The sequence below is a fragment of the Chiloscyllium plagiosum genome, unplaced genomic scaffold (genome assembly GCF_037043375.1).
Source record: "Chiloscyllium plagiosum isolate Xiang-an unplaced genomic scaffold, Cpla_swu_hap1 HiC_scaffold_40, whole genome shotgun sequence".
NCBI classification, from domain to species: Eukaryota; Metazoa; Chordata; class Chondrichthyes; order Orectolobiformes; family Hemiscylliidae; genus Chiloscyllium; species Chiloscyllium plagiosum.
In genome coordinates, this window is record NW_028270178.1 from 35,015,527 (window position 1) to 35,032,276 (window position 16,750).

Genomic DNA, 16,750 nt, shown 5'->3' on the forward strand with positions numbered 1-16,750 from the left:
GAAGAAATGTGGACTAATTTGTAGTCTCCCCCCATATCTAAACTCCAGGTATCATTCTTTCAAATCTACACTGTACTCCATCCCAGGCCAACATATCCGTCTTCAGGTGTGGTACCTGGATCTGCTCACAGTTTTCCGAGTGAGATCTAACCAGGTTTTTTTCTAACTGCAGCATAACTTCTGTGGCTCTTATATGAGATGAGAGCATCACTGGCTAAAACAGTATGTTTTGCCCATTCCAGATAGCAGTTAACAGTCAACCACATCGCTGTCAGTCTAGAGTCACATATCAGCCAGACCTGGTCATTTTCTCTGTAGCCATTGACAATATCGCCTGTAAGCTTCATTTACGTATGGTCTGATCTACTTGCTTACTTAGTGGGCTCCGTTGGACACGAGTAATGATATGCCATGCATTGTCATAAAAAAAGATAAATAAATATCCAACTCTAAAAAAACAGGTTTTCCTTCTAATATTCCGACTAACTTTAAAGTTCTAAAATGTATATGCCCACACACTGGTTTACAATCCTCGATAACAGCTTATCGAACTGGAGTTGGTGCTTTTCTTCCTCTTTTCAAGTTTCCTGCTTCTTTACCTTGATATTTTCTGGAGTACATGTCGGACCTCTCTGATTTGATGAGCTTTTATGGGGGATGCCAGTGTTGAACTGGGGTGAACAATGTCAGCAATCACAAGAGACCAGGTTATTGTCCCAAGAGGTATATTTGATTTCACAAACTTTCATGTGACTTCTGACCTTTGTTTAGCTCGATATCCAGGTCATTTCAGATTGTAGTGGCTTAGCAGTAGTTTGGTCCAACAATGCTATTAACATAATTTAAATTCAGTTTCTATCTCAAGAAGGTAGACAGTATTGGATATTTTAATTTCTCCCGATTTATTGAACTGTGTCACGAGCAGTTCTACTGAAACTCAGATCCTTGTTCTACCTGAAACCTTGTGACAATGTCTCATCAACAACCCATTCAATGTTCAATCCAGGTGAAGGCTTGCATATCTGGCTGGTTTGATTCAATTTGACAGGGAATGCTGCCGGCTTACTGGCTTAACATCTCAGTTCCATTATCTCATTAACATCCGGTCAATGTAAGCAAACACGACAATGGGTACCTGGGCCTACCACATTGACTCCACTACGAACACCAGGATATCTGTTCCAGGGTGACAACGCTGCTTTGTTGATGCCACTGATACCAGCAAATGGAAGAGACGACCAAGATGAACACGAGACAGCAAAGGAGAAAGAAGGATGCGACCGGCCTGGTGATTGGGATCAAATAGACTCAGGAGCCTGGACACTGCCAACCCTGTCAAAGCCTGCCATTATAAAACAAATGCACAAGGAAGGGAATGAGGGAGAATCACTAGGGCTTGAGTGTTTCTCTTTTGAAGTGAGATTAGAGAGTCTGGGATTAGTTTTGGTCAAACCCACCCATGTCAAGCCAGTGTTCTTCCCTGACAACTGCCTCCTGCTGGTCAGCAAGGGAATGTGGAATCAGAACGTGAAACTGCCGATCGCAGAAAACATGCAGGTGCATAAAAGAGATTCCACAGGTTGGAAAACCGTGAAGTCCCCCTTTGAGTCTCCCTCGGACTTGTGGAAAACAGTCAAGGGGAACATCAAAAGGATCTTTATTCTCAAAGATCCTCTGAAGGGGGGACAGAAATGGGGCGAACCGTTCAAACTGTAGAAAACCGTGCAGAATTTACTCCTGCTGCAGAAGATGGGGTTCGATGTCACAGAGGATGTTCAGGAGGTGAAGAACCATAAGGTCACACTCTTAATGTAAGAAGCCTCCGATTTAATCTCCCAGTCCAGGGTCCACACCGCGGAGCAGGATGAAACGCACTCACGTTTGGTCTTTGAGAAGTCGCAGAGGGAGAGCTCGGTGCTGACCAGCCTGAAAGGAGAAGATGCGTCTGTCATGTTACCTCAGCCTGACATCCTGAGGATCAGCAAAATATTTGTGACATAATGCATGACATGAAGCTCACAGACAGCACAGCCTCCCAGTCATTCATTCCGATCATGTCAGTCTTAAACGACAATACACAAGAGAGGCTGCACAACCACTATCTCTGGATGTGCTGACCAAGGTTCTTGAGTCCTTGGACAAGAGAAATACTGGCAGAAGTGACGGCTTACCAGTAGAGTTTTATTTGACTGTGTGAGACTGGATTGGCCAGGACCTGCTGAATGTGGACAACCGTATACCTCTAACAGGTTGCCGGTTTGAATCCATGAGGAAAGGGATCATCCCAATCATCTACAATCTGAAGGGTCAGAGGGAGGACTGCCGACCGATTTCATTGCTGCATGTAAATTGAAGTGTTCTGAATAAGGTCACACCAATCGGGTCAGTTCCGCTTTTGGATCAGAGATTCACCCCGAACAAACCTGATCTGGATTGCCAGCCTCACACTTCTCAGGGATAGAATCGCCTGTGTGCGGGGCAGAAGAGTTGGAAGCCTCCCTCATCAGCCTAGAACAGAAGGTCATTGACAGGATCTCACACACATACATGTGGGATGTGTTCACCAAAGCAGTCTTTGAGGAGGGATTCCACAAATAAATCCGACTGCTCTACACCAGCATTATCAGTGCAGTCACAGTCAATGGTTGAGAATCAGAAAGCTTCCTGATCAGGTCCACAGTCAAGTAGGGCTGCACCCTCTCACCTTTCCTGTCTTATAGTTGATCTAGAGGCAACTGATTAATTGTTGAAAATCATTCAGGCATTTCTTCATCTTTAGCAATTATCTATCCACCAGGGACCTCTTTACTAATATTCCTCAATCCATCATTGCTCATTTATACATCAATTAGAGTCATAGACTCATACAGATGTACAGCATGGAAACAGACCCTTCGGTCCAACTCGTCCATGCCGACCAGATATCCCTACCCAATCTCGTCTGATCTTCCAGCACCAGGCCAATATCCCTCCAAACCCTTCCTACTCATATAACCATCCAGATGCCTTTTAAATGCTTCAATTGTACTAGTCCCCACCACTTCCCTTGCAGCTCATTTCATACACATATTATGCTTTGCAAGACAAAGTTGTCCCGTAGGTCTCTTTTATATTTTTCACCTCTCACCCTAAACCTATGTTTCTAGTTCTGGACTGCTCCACCCCAGGGTAGAGACTTTGTCAATTTATCCGATCAATGCCTCTCATCACCTTATTAATCTCTATAAGGTCAACCCTCAGCCTCTGATGCTCCAGGGAAAACAATCTCAGCGTATTCAATCTCTCCCTATAGCTTAAATCCTCCAACCCTGGCAACATCCTTGTAAATCTTTTCTGAACCCTTTCAAGTTTCACAACATCTTTCCGACAGGAAGGAGACCAGAATTGCACGCAATATTCCAAACGTGACCGAACAAATGTCCTATAAAGCCACAAAATGAGCTCCCAAATCCTGTACTCAATACGCTGACCAATAAAGGAAGGTATGCCAAACGTCTTCTTCACTAACCTATGTACCTGCGTCTCCACTTTGAAGGAGATATGCACCTGCACTCCAAGATCTCTTTGTTAAGCAACACTCCCCAGGACCTTACATTAAGTGTATAAGTCCTGCTAAGATTTGCGTTCCCAAAATGCAGCACTTTGCATTTATCTGCATTAAACTCCATCTGCCACTTCTCAGCCCATTGGCCCATCTGATCAAGACTCGTATTTAATCTGAGGTAACCTTCTTCGCTGTCCACGACACCTCCAATATTGGTGTCATCTGCAAACTTACTAACGATATCTCTTCTGCCCACATTCAAAACATTTATATAAATGATGAAAAGTAGTGGACCCAGCACTGATCCTCGTGACACTCCACTGGTCACAGGTCTCCAATTTAACAAACAACCATCTACCACCACCATCTGTCTTCTACCTTTGAGCCAGTTCTGTATCCAAATGGCTAGTTGTCATTGCATTCCATGAGATCTAACCTTGATAACCAGTCTCCCATGGGGAACCGTGTTGAAGTCCATATATGAACAAATCAACGGCACACCCATGGGCTCACCCATCTCTGGACTCATAGCAGAAGCAGTAATTCAAAGGTTAGAACAAACAGTCTTACTGCAAATTCAACCCAAACTCTGGGTCAGATATGTAGATGACACCTTTGTAATCATTAAAAATACAGAAATAGAGAACACACACCGGATCATCAACGTCACACTCACAGGAATCCGATTCACTAGAGAGGAAGAAAAGGACAACCAACTCCCATTCCTAGACTTTGGTACAGAGAACACCGAACGGAGAATTCACCACAAAGGTACACAGGAAAGTCGCACACACAGACCAAGTCCTGAACTACGAAAGCAACCACCCCAACACACACAAAAGAAGTTGCATCAAGACCCTGTTCAAAAGGGCCACAGCACACTGCAGTACACCAGAACTGCAAAAAGAGGAAGAAGAACACCTATACAATGTATTTGCCAAAAACGGATACCCGTGCAATTTCATTAATAGATGCCGAAAGGAAAGACAACGGAGCGAGGACATGCCGCAACCCAAAGGATTAGCCACACTACCATACATCAAGAGCATTTCCGAACTGACAGCTAGACTACTGCGACCACTAGGACTCATAACAGCACACAAACCAACAGCCAATCTCAGACAACAACTCACCAGGACGAAGGACACGATACCCAGCATGAGCAAAACCAATGTCGTGTACAAAATCCCATGCAAGGACTGTACAAAACACTACATAGGACAAACAGGAAGGCAGCTAACGATCCGCATCCATGAACACCAACTAGCCACGAAACGACACGACCAGCTATTCTGAGTAGCCACACACGCAGATGACAAGCAACATGAATTCGACTGGGACAACACTACTATTATAAGACAAGCCAAACAGAGAACAGCCAGGGAATTCCTAGAGGCATGGCACTCATCCACAGATTCAATCAATAAGCACATCGACCTGGACCCAATATACCGACCACTGCAACGGACAGCTGGAACTGATAACCGGAAATGGCAGATTCAAACCACTATAAATGCCGGAGGGAACATCGCAGAAGCGCTTCACGGGAGGCTCCCAAGCACTGAGGGATGTCACCTAGACAGGGGACAAAACGTCTGCAACACAAATTCCCAGCTCGGTGAACAGAACCACAAGAACTGGCACTTAATTTTCACATGGTCAAAGTCAAGGGAAGGATGTCCTGAAAGAAGATGAGGTCTCAAAGATAGGTCGATGCTGTTCGAGTGTCAATGCTGGTATACAGAGTGGCACAGTGGCTCAGAGGCTCAGTGGTTAGACCTGCTGCCTCACAGAGCGAGCGGATGGGTCTGGGTGGGAAACCCTTTGTAGGGTCAGTGTGGACTTGATGGGATCATTGGCCTGCTTCCACATTGTAAGGATTGTATGATTTTACTAAACATACATTTTGCAGTGTTGCTGTTCACGGTTGAGATTTTCACCATCCAATAAACCTAATTTCTAAAAATACTCTGTTACAACTGGGAGTTAACTCACCATTGTGACCTGCTTGTTCGAATGCTTAAATAAATCACTTGAACCACATTGTAATGTAATGTTCCCCCAGGCGATGTCAGCAGGTATAAATGAAAGGCTTTGGGATATCACCTCATCATTGCGGGCAGAGAGATTGCTTGTGCAAAGATATTCTGGCAGAAAAATGACGTTTTCGTTATATCATTTGCAGAAAATATTTTACACGACCATTCCGATTGTAGCAATTCCTGGTAAGTGCCACGCACCATTGAATTTGTGCGAATCTGCCTGAGGCTTACCTACAGGTTCACTCTGCCACTGACAATGATATATGGGCATGTTGCGCCTAAGAGTCACACAGGGGCAGACAATCGGTAAATTAATTTCAGATTATCGAGATTCTGTGGATTAACATCATGGCAGATTCCATAGGAACTTTCTGGGAAATTATTCATCTCTTCTGGGAACCTTCCAGAAATCTCCATTTCGATCTGAGTCTACGGTGAGTTTCGATGAAACTAAGGCAAAGAATCACTTTGGAAAATATAAGCGGTGGCATTTTTATGTAGAGAGTGCAATGTCATTTAGTTTGAGTTTGGTTCTGTTGTTTGAGTGAATACGCAGTGGGCTTCTCTGTGCATCTGTACTTTACAGTAAACTTGGAGTTATTTCTGTAATCGCAGCAAATTATTTCAAAAGTTGTGTTTGAAATTTGGCAATCGGCAGAATGCTTTTGTGCACGAGTGAACCTTTTGTTTATTTTTGATGCTTACAACCCAGCATGGTATTAATGCATCCTCAAACATTTGTTGCGGAGTTCTGGAATTTGTGAATAAGGAAGAAAACGTTAACTCTGAAAACTTTACTGTCACTTCTATCATATTCCTCATTTATTTGAGTCCTTCGAAGAACCTGGAATTGAGTGGATGTACAGATCTGTGCTCACGTGAAGATATTAAGAGTTTTAGTAAATTACATTGCCTTCGGGTGCAAATTTTGTGTTGATCCCAGGCTCAAATTTTGGGATGAACAAAGCCCTGAAGAGATTGTTTAAAGCTGAGAATATTGGCACTCAGGTGTGTTGTAGCTCCAGGAAGAAATTGACTGCAGTTCCAGTTTAAAAGTGACAGTCACAAGTCATTTAGCCATGTTATAGATACAGGGATTCTGGTGTGAATACGATGTGAAGGTTATTTTGTTTGGAACTGTGAGTCGTGTTTTGTATAATATATATAAAAGTTGCGTCCTTTCATTTCATTTATGCACTGTTTTGCGATTAACGGGAAATATACATTTACTGCGCGTTCATTGCATTTGAATCTATGTTTTCAGTTCGTAGTTTGGTTTATTCTATTTTATCGTCATTTCTTCAATAATAAACTTCTGTTTTATTATGGAAACAGATGTTGCAGCATTGTGGGTTTACGATTCAGCAAGAGGTCAGTTTGTAAAATTAAAACAAATAAGGTTATGTTTCATCAAGCCGGATTTCTGTCGAGGATCTGACTTGTTCAGCAATTAATCACCTGGTATCAGAACAGAATCGAACGTCTTATACACTTAGACTAACTCCCAATGAACTTATAAATTAAGCTCACAGTTCAAATAAACTGGACCCTAATTATATTCGTTCAGATCCATTTTATGCCACAGACCCTGAACAGGCATCCGCACTGCGATTTAATTCCATATTACCCCTTCAAACTTTACTGCTCAATGCACCAGAGCCAACTCAGAAAAAAATAAAAATCCCCTCATCATCTGCCGGACCTGTAACACTGAAACTACATGAGACACTCGGTGGCACCCAGCTGTGGTTTTGTGCACAGAACTGGCATCACGGAGCAATGAGTACAGAGTGGCACTGAAGAGAATAAAGGAGAGATTTACGAGGCTGTTGACAGTATGTGGAAATTGCTGCAGCATTGAGAAAAGATGGATAGGTTAGGATTATTTTCCCTAAACAGAGATGATTGAGAGTTGATGTGATTGAGATGTACAAAATTAGCGGTTTCCTGGATGGAGATCTGCCTCCACGAATGCAGGACCATTTACCAGGAAACACGGAGTGAAAATATTTGATGAAATGTTTACAGGGGATTTGAGGCCTACCTTTTCATTAAGAAGGTCATAGTGTACCTGGGATTCACTGCCCAGTTTGTGTCGTGGCTTGAGCTGGCAATCCTCAACTCATTTAAAGGGAACTTGGAATTGCACCCGATGCGTAGAAAGCTTCAATGCTGTGGACCAGGTTCTGGAAAATGGGATCAGAACAGGTAGCTAGTTTATTCAGTTGATAAGACATAAGTTGCATATGTCAGTGCCATAACTTTCCTACTGTTTTGTAGGATCATAGAAAGACTGAGGTTGGTTAAAGTAAATTCACTTGATGGGTGGAATGGCCTGTTTCTGTGTTTTCCGTTTCCAACATTGGAACACAGTGAAGTGTTAAGTTGAATTCCAGAGGTCTGTGGCTACCTTCTAGTTGTTCCCTGAAGAAGTGTTTGTAGCTTCAAAATTGTTTACAATACATAAAGAAATTTTGCATGGGAAGAATAATACTAACTAATATTAGATTATAAGAACTTATCTATTTATTCAATTAATATTGCTTACCTTGTTCAGTCACTCTCTTTACATTTTAAAAAAAATAAGTGTTGTGAAATCTTGTACTATCGATGAACTGCTAAATATTCAGATTCTCACTTTAAATGTTAAATGCCCCTGACATGATCAGAATACAATAGAGAGTCAGACAGACTTGATTTTTTTTTTACCCATGTCATATTTATGCTGTAATGGTTTGGAGCTGCAGAATTCAGTAATTGCAGAAGTGAGCTGTCTGTTTTGTTTCACATTGTGGTAGTTGATTCATAAAATGTAAACAAGCACATCCCAAAGCTATTTGAATCAGTCAATGCAATAAAAGAAATCACATCTTCCCATTTGCATTACTTACTGACGGAATATACATGCAAAATTAGAAGATTTGTCAAACATGACAAGGAATTATTTAGTTTCCCAAACAAGCAAAGATAGATTCAGTGAGTTAATAGATCCTCAGTTTATTATTACAGAGAGGGCTGAGGTCGTGGCTTGGACCTTTAACAATGACACGTGACTTTCTCAGCTCTGTTTGCACTCTCTATCAAATAATTGCATCTCCTTAAGTGAAACAACTCATGTTTTTGTAATATAGCAAACAGTCGATTCTAGGCAATCCTATGTGGAGGACAGGAAAAGATTGTGGCTGCAAGGGTTCTGTGATATCTTAAGTGTCAGAATTGACTTTCACGAATTCCTGCAAGAGGAATTATTGGTTTGTAAACTGTTCTATTACTTTGTAAATTTTGGGAAAAGAAAGAGAAAAGCAACTGCAATTTAAAAAGGAGGAAGAGAGACAACGTTAGTGACCACATGGTCAGCGGGAGAGATAGAGAGAGAGAGAGGGAGAGAGAGAGAGAAAAAAAAGGTAGTGAATCTGGACAGCTACTACCTTTGCTGTTTGAGTTTATGTATTTCTGGGAGTCGGAAGAAGAATGAACAGGTGACCTTGGAGGAATCTGTGTGGAAGAGTTCACAGCACAGAAGCAGGTTAGTGCATGGTTTTTAAGTGTAACCTTGCTGACTATGTTTGTGTAAATCTACAATAGTGAATGTAATGAGTTCTTTATTGTTATATGCTTTACTGACATCTGTCTCCTGATTAAAATTTAAAAATATAAAGCACGAGCACAAAGTTGGCCTGGAGCAGAGTCATTTGGAGCAGCAAGACTGTGGTATTTTCTGGGTCCGTAGATTATTAGGTGCAAATATGGCCTTTAGGAGAGTGATGTATTCTTCTTTTCAGATGTGGATTAAGGAGAGCTTCCATGTAGATGAGTTACCTCCACGAAACGTGGGAGGGGGAGACAGGTAGTCCAGGAATCTCCTGTAGCTATCCCAATCTCAAACAAGTATATTGTTTTGGAAAGTATAGAGTGTGATGTACTCTTAGGAGAATGTGGCATGAACAGCCAAGTTTCTGACACCGAGATTGGCTGAATTAGAAGATTTGTCAAACATGACAAGGAATTATTTAGTTTCCCAAACAAGCGATGATAGATTCAGTGAGTTAATAGAACGAGGGGTGTATCAGGTTCTAAACAATCAATTGTGATAGGGGACTGTCTAATCAGAGGCACAAGTGAGGACCCCAGATGCTAGAAATCAGAGTCTACATTACAGTGGTGCTGGAAAAGCACAGCAGGTCAGGTAGCATCCGTGGAGCAGGAGAATCGACGTTCAGGCAAAAGTTCTTCATTAGGACTGAAGGCAGGGAGCCTCCAGGGAGGAGAGATAAGTGGGAGGGGGTGGGATGGATCCACCTATTGTACTCTTTGCTACCTTGCCCCACCCTCCTCTCTGACTTACCACCTCCATCCCCTCCCCACCTCCATCCACCTATTGTACTCTTTGCTACCTTCTTCCCTGCCCCACCCCCTCCCATTTATCTCTCCACCCTGGAGGCTCCCTGCCTTCATTCCTGATAAAGGGCTTTTGCCTGAAACGTCGATGTTCCTGCTCCTCGGATACTGCCTAACCTGCTATGCTTTTCCAGCACCACTCTAATCTAATCAGAGGCACAGACAGACGTTTCCGCGAGCAATGCAAGAAATCAGAATGCAGTGTGGCCTCACCAGTGCCAGGATGAAGGATATCTTGGAGACGGTGCAGAATATTCTCAAAGGGTCGTGGGAACAGCAGAAGGACATTGTGTACATTGGAACTAATCACATGGGAAGGGAAACGGTTGAAATTCTGAAGACATTCGGCAAGAATTTAAAATGAGGTGCTTGAAGATAGTAATTTTGGATTGCTCCTGTCCCACGAGCTAGTGAGCTGAGAACTAGGAGGATGGAGCAGATGTGTGCGTGCCTGAGGAGCTGGTGCAGCGAAGAAGGATTCACATCTAAGTATCATTGGAATCTCTACTGAGGTAGACGTGACCTGTATAAGGATGATAGATTGAATCTGAATTGGAAATGGACTAATGCCCTGGTGGGGAGATATGCTCGATGTCCTCAGGAAGATTAAAACTAACGCGGATGGAGAGTGTGTGGACTGGGGATGGGGGGAATAGAGTGTGTGGGACCCACGGAGATATTGAGGAAAGAGATCAGTCTGAGACTGGTACATTTGTGAAAAGGGTATGTTCAAACAATCAGGTCACGCAGGAACAAAGCAGAGGATAAGGAACGTCTGATCGACTAAACTAAATTTATGTCAATACAAGAGGACCAACAAGGAAGGCAGATGAACTTCGGGAATGGTTCGAAAAATGGGGTTTGGATATCATAGCAATTACAGAGACGTGTCAAGAGAATGTGTCAAGAGAATGTGGGAATGTGTCAAGAGAAGTTATTGAAATGGAACTGAGAAATAAGAAAGGGATGATTACCTGATTGGTATTGTATTAAAGACCCCTGAACAGTCAGCGGGAAATCGAGAAAACAAATGTCAGGAGATTTCAGTTATCGGTATAAATAATCAGGTGGTGTTGGTAGGGAATTTTAACTTTTCAAACATAGACTGGGAGTGCTGTTGTGTTAAAGGTTTAGATGGAGAGGAAATTGTTCAGTGTGTACAAGAACATTTTCTGATTTAGTATGTGGGTCTACATACGAGTGGAGGCTCAAACATTGACCTATTCTAAGGAAATAAGGCAGGGCAGGTGACTGAGGTGTCAGTGGGGTACAACTTGGGGGCCAGTGACCATAATTCTATTGATTTTAAAATTGGCCAATGTTGACGGTACCTGGCAAGAACATTCAAAAGTTGACTGATGTTCGGAGGTAAAGCTGATGTTCGGAGGTAAAGGGACGGCTGGAAAATGGGAAGCTTTCAAAAATGAGATAAAAAGAGTCCAGAGATGTATGTTCCTGTTCGGGTGAAAGGCAAGGCTGTTAGGTACAGAGCATGCAAGATGAGTGGAGAAATTGAGGCTTTGGTAAGACAAAGAAGGACGCATATGTCAGGAAGGATAGTAGAGATCGAACGAATACTTCGACCAGTATAAAGGCAGTAGGAGTGTACTTAAGAAGGAAATCGGAGATCAAAAAGGGCGCATGAGATAACTTCGGCAGATTGAGTTAAGGAGAATCCAAAGGGATGTAATAAATACATTAAGGACAAGATTGCAGATGGAGAAAAAATAGGAGCCCCCAAACATCAGTAAGGCAGCCTTTGTGTGGAAATGCAGGAGATGGGGGAAATAGGAAACGATTACTTTGCATCTTTGTTTACTGTGTAGAAAGACATGGAAGATACAAAATATGGGGAAATAGATGGTGACATCTCGAAAAATGTCCATATTTCAGAGACAGACACGTTGAATGTCTCAAAACTCATAAAGGTGGATACATCGCCAGGGCTTGATGAGGTGTCCCTAGAACTCTTTGGAAAGCGAGGGAAGTGGGCACCTTACTGATATATTTGAATCATTGATAGTCACAGATGAGATGCCGGAAGACTGGTGGTTGGCTAACGTGGTGCCTCTGTTTAAGAAAGGTGGTAAGGAAAAGCCAGGGAACTATAGACTCGTGAGCCTGACCTTGGTGGTGGGCAGGTTGTCGGAGGGAATCTGCAGGGAAAAGAAATTCTCTATTTATCCTATCCATACCCCTCATGACTTTATAAATCTCCATAAGGTCATCCCTCAGCCTCCGAAGCTGTCGGGAATAGAGCGCCAGCCTATTCAGATGTGTTTTGATTGGCAAGAAATGATTAGGGATGGTTAACATGGCTTTGTACGTGCAGAATTATGTCTCATTACCTTGATTGAGTTTTTTGAAAAAGTAACCAAAAGGTTTGGGTGAGGGCAGAACAGTGGACGTGATGTATATGGACTTCAGGAAGACGTTCGACTAGATTCTTCATTGTATACCAGTTAACAAGGTTTGATCACAGTGAACTCAGGGAGACCCAGCCATTTGGATACAGAACTGGTTTGAGGGTAGAAGACAGAGGGTGGTGGTGCTTTCCACAGTCAAGGCCTGTGACCACTGGTGTGTGACTGGGCTCGGTGCTGGATCTATGGCTTTTCGTTATTTATACAAATGATTTGAACATGGCCATTTCAGGTACAGTTAGCAAGTTTGCAGATGACACCAAAATCAGAGTTGAGTGGACAGTGACAAAGGTTACCTCAGTGTACAATGTGTCGAGGACTGACAGATGGCGTTTATTTTAAATGTTTATGAGTTGCTGCATTTTGGAAGGGCAAATCAGAGCAGTACATATGCAGTTAATGGTCAGGTCCTGTGCAGTGTAGCTGAACAAAGAGACCTTGGAGTGCAGGTTCGTAGCTTCTTGAAAATAATGTCTCAGTTAGATAGTTTGGTGAAGCCAATGATTGGAGTACGTTCCTTTGTTGGTCAGAGCTTTGAATATAGGAGTTGGGCGATCATGGCGTTGCTGTACAGGACATTGGTTAGGCCAATTTTGGAATACTGTGTGCAAGTCCCTTCTTGTCCAAGGATGTTGACAAACAGGAAAGTGTTCAGAAAAGATGTTGCCAACGTGGGACTATTTGAACTTTAGGGAGAGGCTGCAGAGGCTGGTGCTCTTGTCCCGGGAGCATCAGAGGCTGAGGGGTGACTTCATGGAGGTTTATAAAATCTTCAGAGGCATGGAGAGGATAAATAGAGAATGTCTTATCCCTGGGTTAGAGAAGTCCAGAACTAGAGGAGATAGTTTTAATGTGACGGGGGAAATATAAAAGAACTGAAGGGGCAACGTTTTCACACAGGGGGTGGTGCATCTATGGAATGAATTGCCAAATTAAGTGATGGCGGCTGGTGCAATTATAACATTTAAAATGTATCTGGATGGGAAGATTAATAGAAAGAATTTAGAGGAATAAAGGGGCAAATTAATCCAGATTACTTTGGGATTTCTGTTGGGCACTGATGATTTGGGCTCGAGGGTCTGTTCACATGCTACACAGCTCCATTACTCTAACTGGTATGCTAAGAGTAGTCTAACCAATGTAGTTAGTAGTAGATGAGTATCAGCACTATAAATCTCAACTCCCTTTCAGAAATGAGCAGTCTTTTGGTTGCAATCATGCGGGTAGAAGACAGAGGGTGGTGGTGCTTTCCACAGTCAAGGCCTGTGACCACTGGTGTGTGACTGGGCTCGGTGCTGGATCTATGGCTTTTCGTTATTTATACAAATGATTTGAACATGGCCATTTCAGGTACAGTTAGCAAGTTTGCAGATGACACCAAAATCAGAGTTGAGTGGACAGTGACAAAGGTTACCTCAGTGTACAATGTGTCGAGGACTGGCAGATAGCGTTTATTTTAAATGTTTATGAGTTGCTGCATTTTGGAAGGGCAAATCAGAGCAGTACATATGCAGTTAATGGTCAGGTCCTGTGCAGTGTAGCTGAACAAAGAGACCTTGGAGTGCAGGTTCGTAGCTTCTTGAAAATAATGTCTCAGTTAGATAGTTTGGTGAAGCCAATGATTGGAGTACGTTCCTTTGTTGGTCAGAGCTTTGAATATAGGAGTTGGGCGATCATGGCGTTGCTGTACAGGACATTGGTTAGGCCAATTTTGGAATACTGTGTGCAATTCCCTTCTTGTCCAAGGATGTTGACAAACAGGAAAGTGTTCAGAAAAGATGTTGCCAACGTGGGACTATTTGAACTTTAGGGAGAGGCTGCAGAGGCTGGTGCTCTTGTCCCGGGAGCATCAGAGGCTGAGGGGTGACTTCATGGAGGTTTATAAAATCTTTGTTTGTGGGGAGATATCTGAGATGATGTCCTGAATTCAGTGACCCTTGTTCAGATGATGTTCTAATGAAGCGTGATTCCATTCACCCTGTTTATCTCTCCACAGATGCTGCTATACCTCTTGGGTTTTGACAATTATCTCTGATTCTGTTTCATGTTTTTAGCATTCAAAGCACTTTCATTTGTTTCATTAAAATACTTCACTTTCCAAACTGCCTCCCAGAAGTAATTCTTAGAATCATACAACTGGACTGTACAGAAGAGGCCCTTTGGGCCATCCAGTTGTGTTGTCAATGCTACACTATATTCACGCTCGTCCCTGCTTCCAGCATTATACTCATGGTCTCGAATTTTATGCTGATTCAAGTGGTCAACCAGATAGTTTTTAAAGCAGACATCCACCACTCTCTGGGTGAAAATCTCTTCCTCAGATCCCCCAAACCTCTTCCCTTTCACCTTAACATCTATGCCCCCCCACCCCCACCCCGCCATCTGACAATTGCCTGCCCACACTTGGTCAAACACGGGAGTGAGCAGCATCGAAGTGGGTCAGGTCATTGGGATGCACATGTTCAAACTCGACATCTTAACTGTCTCAAAAGCCCCAGTTAGGTGCTAAGATCTTCTATTGATACCTGGGCTGGCGCAGAGAATGTTTGGTCATTATTTTTCGATTGCATTTTACTTCCTGTCTCTTTCAGTTAATTTCCTGGTGATTTTGGTTCTTGCACGGGGCAAGTGTGGCCTTTCTAACTGCACAACGCGCTGCCTATTGGCTATGGCAACATCGGATCTACTGTTCGTTCTCACTGACATAATACTGTGGAAACTCAAATACTTTGACATGCCAATCTGTTTCCTGGATCTCACCTACGTGTGCCGTCCTGTCTATGTCTTGGCTCGTGCGGCCACAGACTGTTCCGTCTGGTTTACTGTCCTTTTCTCCTTTGATCGTTTTGTAGCCATTTGCTGCCCGAAAATGAAGAAAGAATATTGGACAGAAAAAGCCTTGGCTGTGGCTTTGGCTGCAATTGCAATTCTGCTCTGTTTCAAAAGCATTCCCTTCTATTTTCGGTATGAACCTGTGAGGAAAATTGACAATGTTCTGTGGTCCTGTCGAATGAAATCAAGTTATTTTACTGATCCCAGGTGGCTGGGATTTAAGTGGTTTGATATAATTTTAACCCCTTTCATCCCATTCGTGTTAATTGTATTAATGAACACTCTGACAGTCAGGCATGTTTTATTGGTCAGTCGAGTCCGCAAGAGCCTGAGGGGTCTGAGGAAGGGAGAGAATCACAAAGACACAGAGATGGAGAATCGGAGGGCGTCAGTGATTTCCCTCTTCACCATATCCATTAGCTTCATACTTCTGTGGACAGTGCACGGTTCAAACGTCTTGTACTTTCGCATTAAAGGAACATATCGCTGGAACTCCAGTTCTATAAAGGATTTTACGTACATTGCAGAAATGCTGAGGGTTTTAAGCTGCAGCACGAACACATTATTTTATGCAGTGACTCTGCCCAAGTTCAGAGCGAAGTTCAAGAATGCGGTGCAACAACTGGTTACATAAATTCTTCACTTAATGACTCAGCAAAAGAACTGGCAGAGGTCCCCAGGCAACTGCAGTGTTAACAGTGCAGGAATTACATATGAACGATTGGGCGTTGTTATAGACGAGGCCAGACCACTCAAAACATTCTTAACCAGGCAGCCCAGACCGTAATTTATCAATTTGTTTTGGTAAGTGCACAGTGAAAATTACCCTGAGCAAGTTAGCTAATTTGACTACTATATTTTAAAATAGAGCAAAATCTGTTGTCAAAATTATACAATGAAACACGAAGAACAGAATGAAGAACACCAACAGAACTCATTCGATCCAAACTAGACTTAATTATGCTGCTCCGAATATACACAACAGTCCCAAAAAACAAACTTCCTTTAAAAACCGGTAGAAATGGAACACATGGTGAAGTTGAAGGGCAGAAAGAGAGAGAGAGAAAGAGAGAGAGAGTTTCTACACAGCTCAATGTTGATATCCTCACCAGCTGAAGACAACTAAAGTGCTCAGCTCAGCTCGAGAGATGACCACTCTGCTTTCATTCCACAGTCACTTCTAAAGCATGACCACGTTGACCTGACGTCTCATCTCATATAAACAAAAGTCCTCTCGAAATCCTTTTCACCTCTGTACCAAACCAGACTGATTGGAGCCCGGCCTGGTTTATTACCACTGTGAAAAAAAAAATCAAGGACAGAGTATACTTGAACCAAGGAAGAGTTTTTTAAAAAAAATGATTAGCTTTGGAATAGAGACCATCAGCACAATCACATGGATCTGAGTAAACACCCAGCAGAGGATCGGGATGGGGGAAGCAATATGAGGCACCATTCAGTGGTTCAGGAATACATGGCTATTCCTGAGTGATTGGCAGAAGGACATACAC

At 42.8% G+C, this 16,750-nt stretch overlaps 1 protein-coding gene across 1 annotated transcript; it reads left to right on the top strand.

Annotated features, from left to right (window-relative positions):
* The first annotated feature begins 15,075 nt into the window (after nt 1–15,075).
* LOC148138456 (neuropeptides capa receptor-like) lies at nt 15,076–15,873 on the top strand. Its single transcript, XM_087981721.1, has one exon. The coding sequence runs from the start codon at nt 15,076–15,078 to the stop codon at nt 15,871–15,873; it is 798 nt and encodes a 265-aa protein (XP_087837847.1).
* The last annotated feature ends 877 nt before the right edge of the window (nt 15,874–16,750 follow it).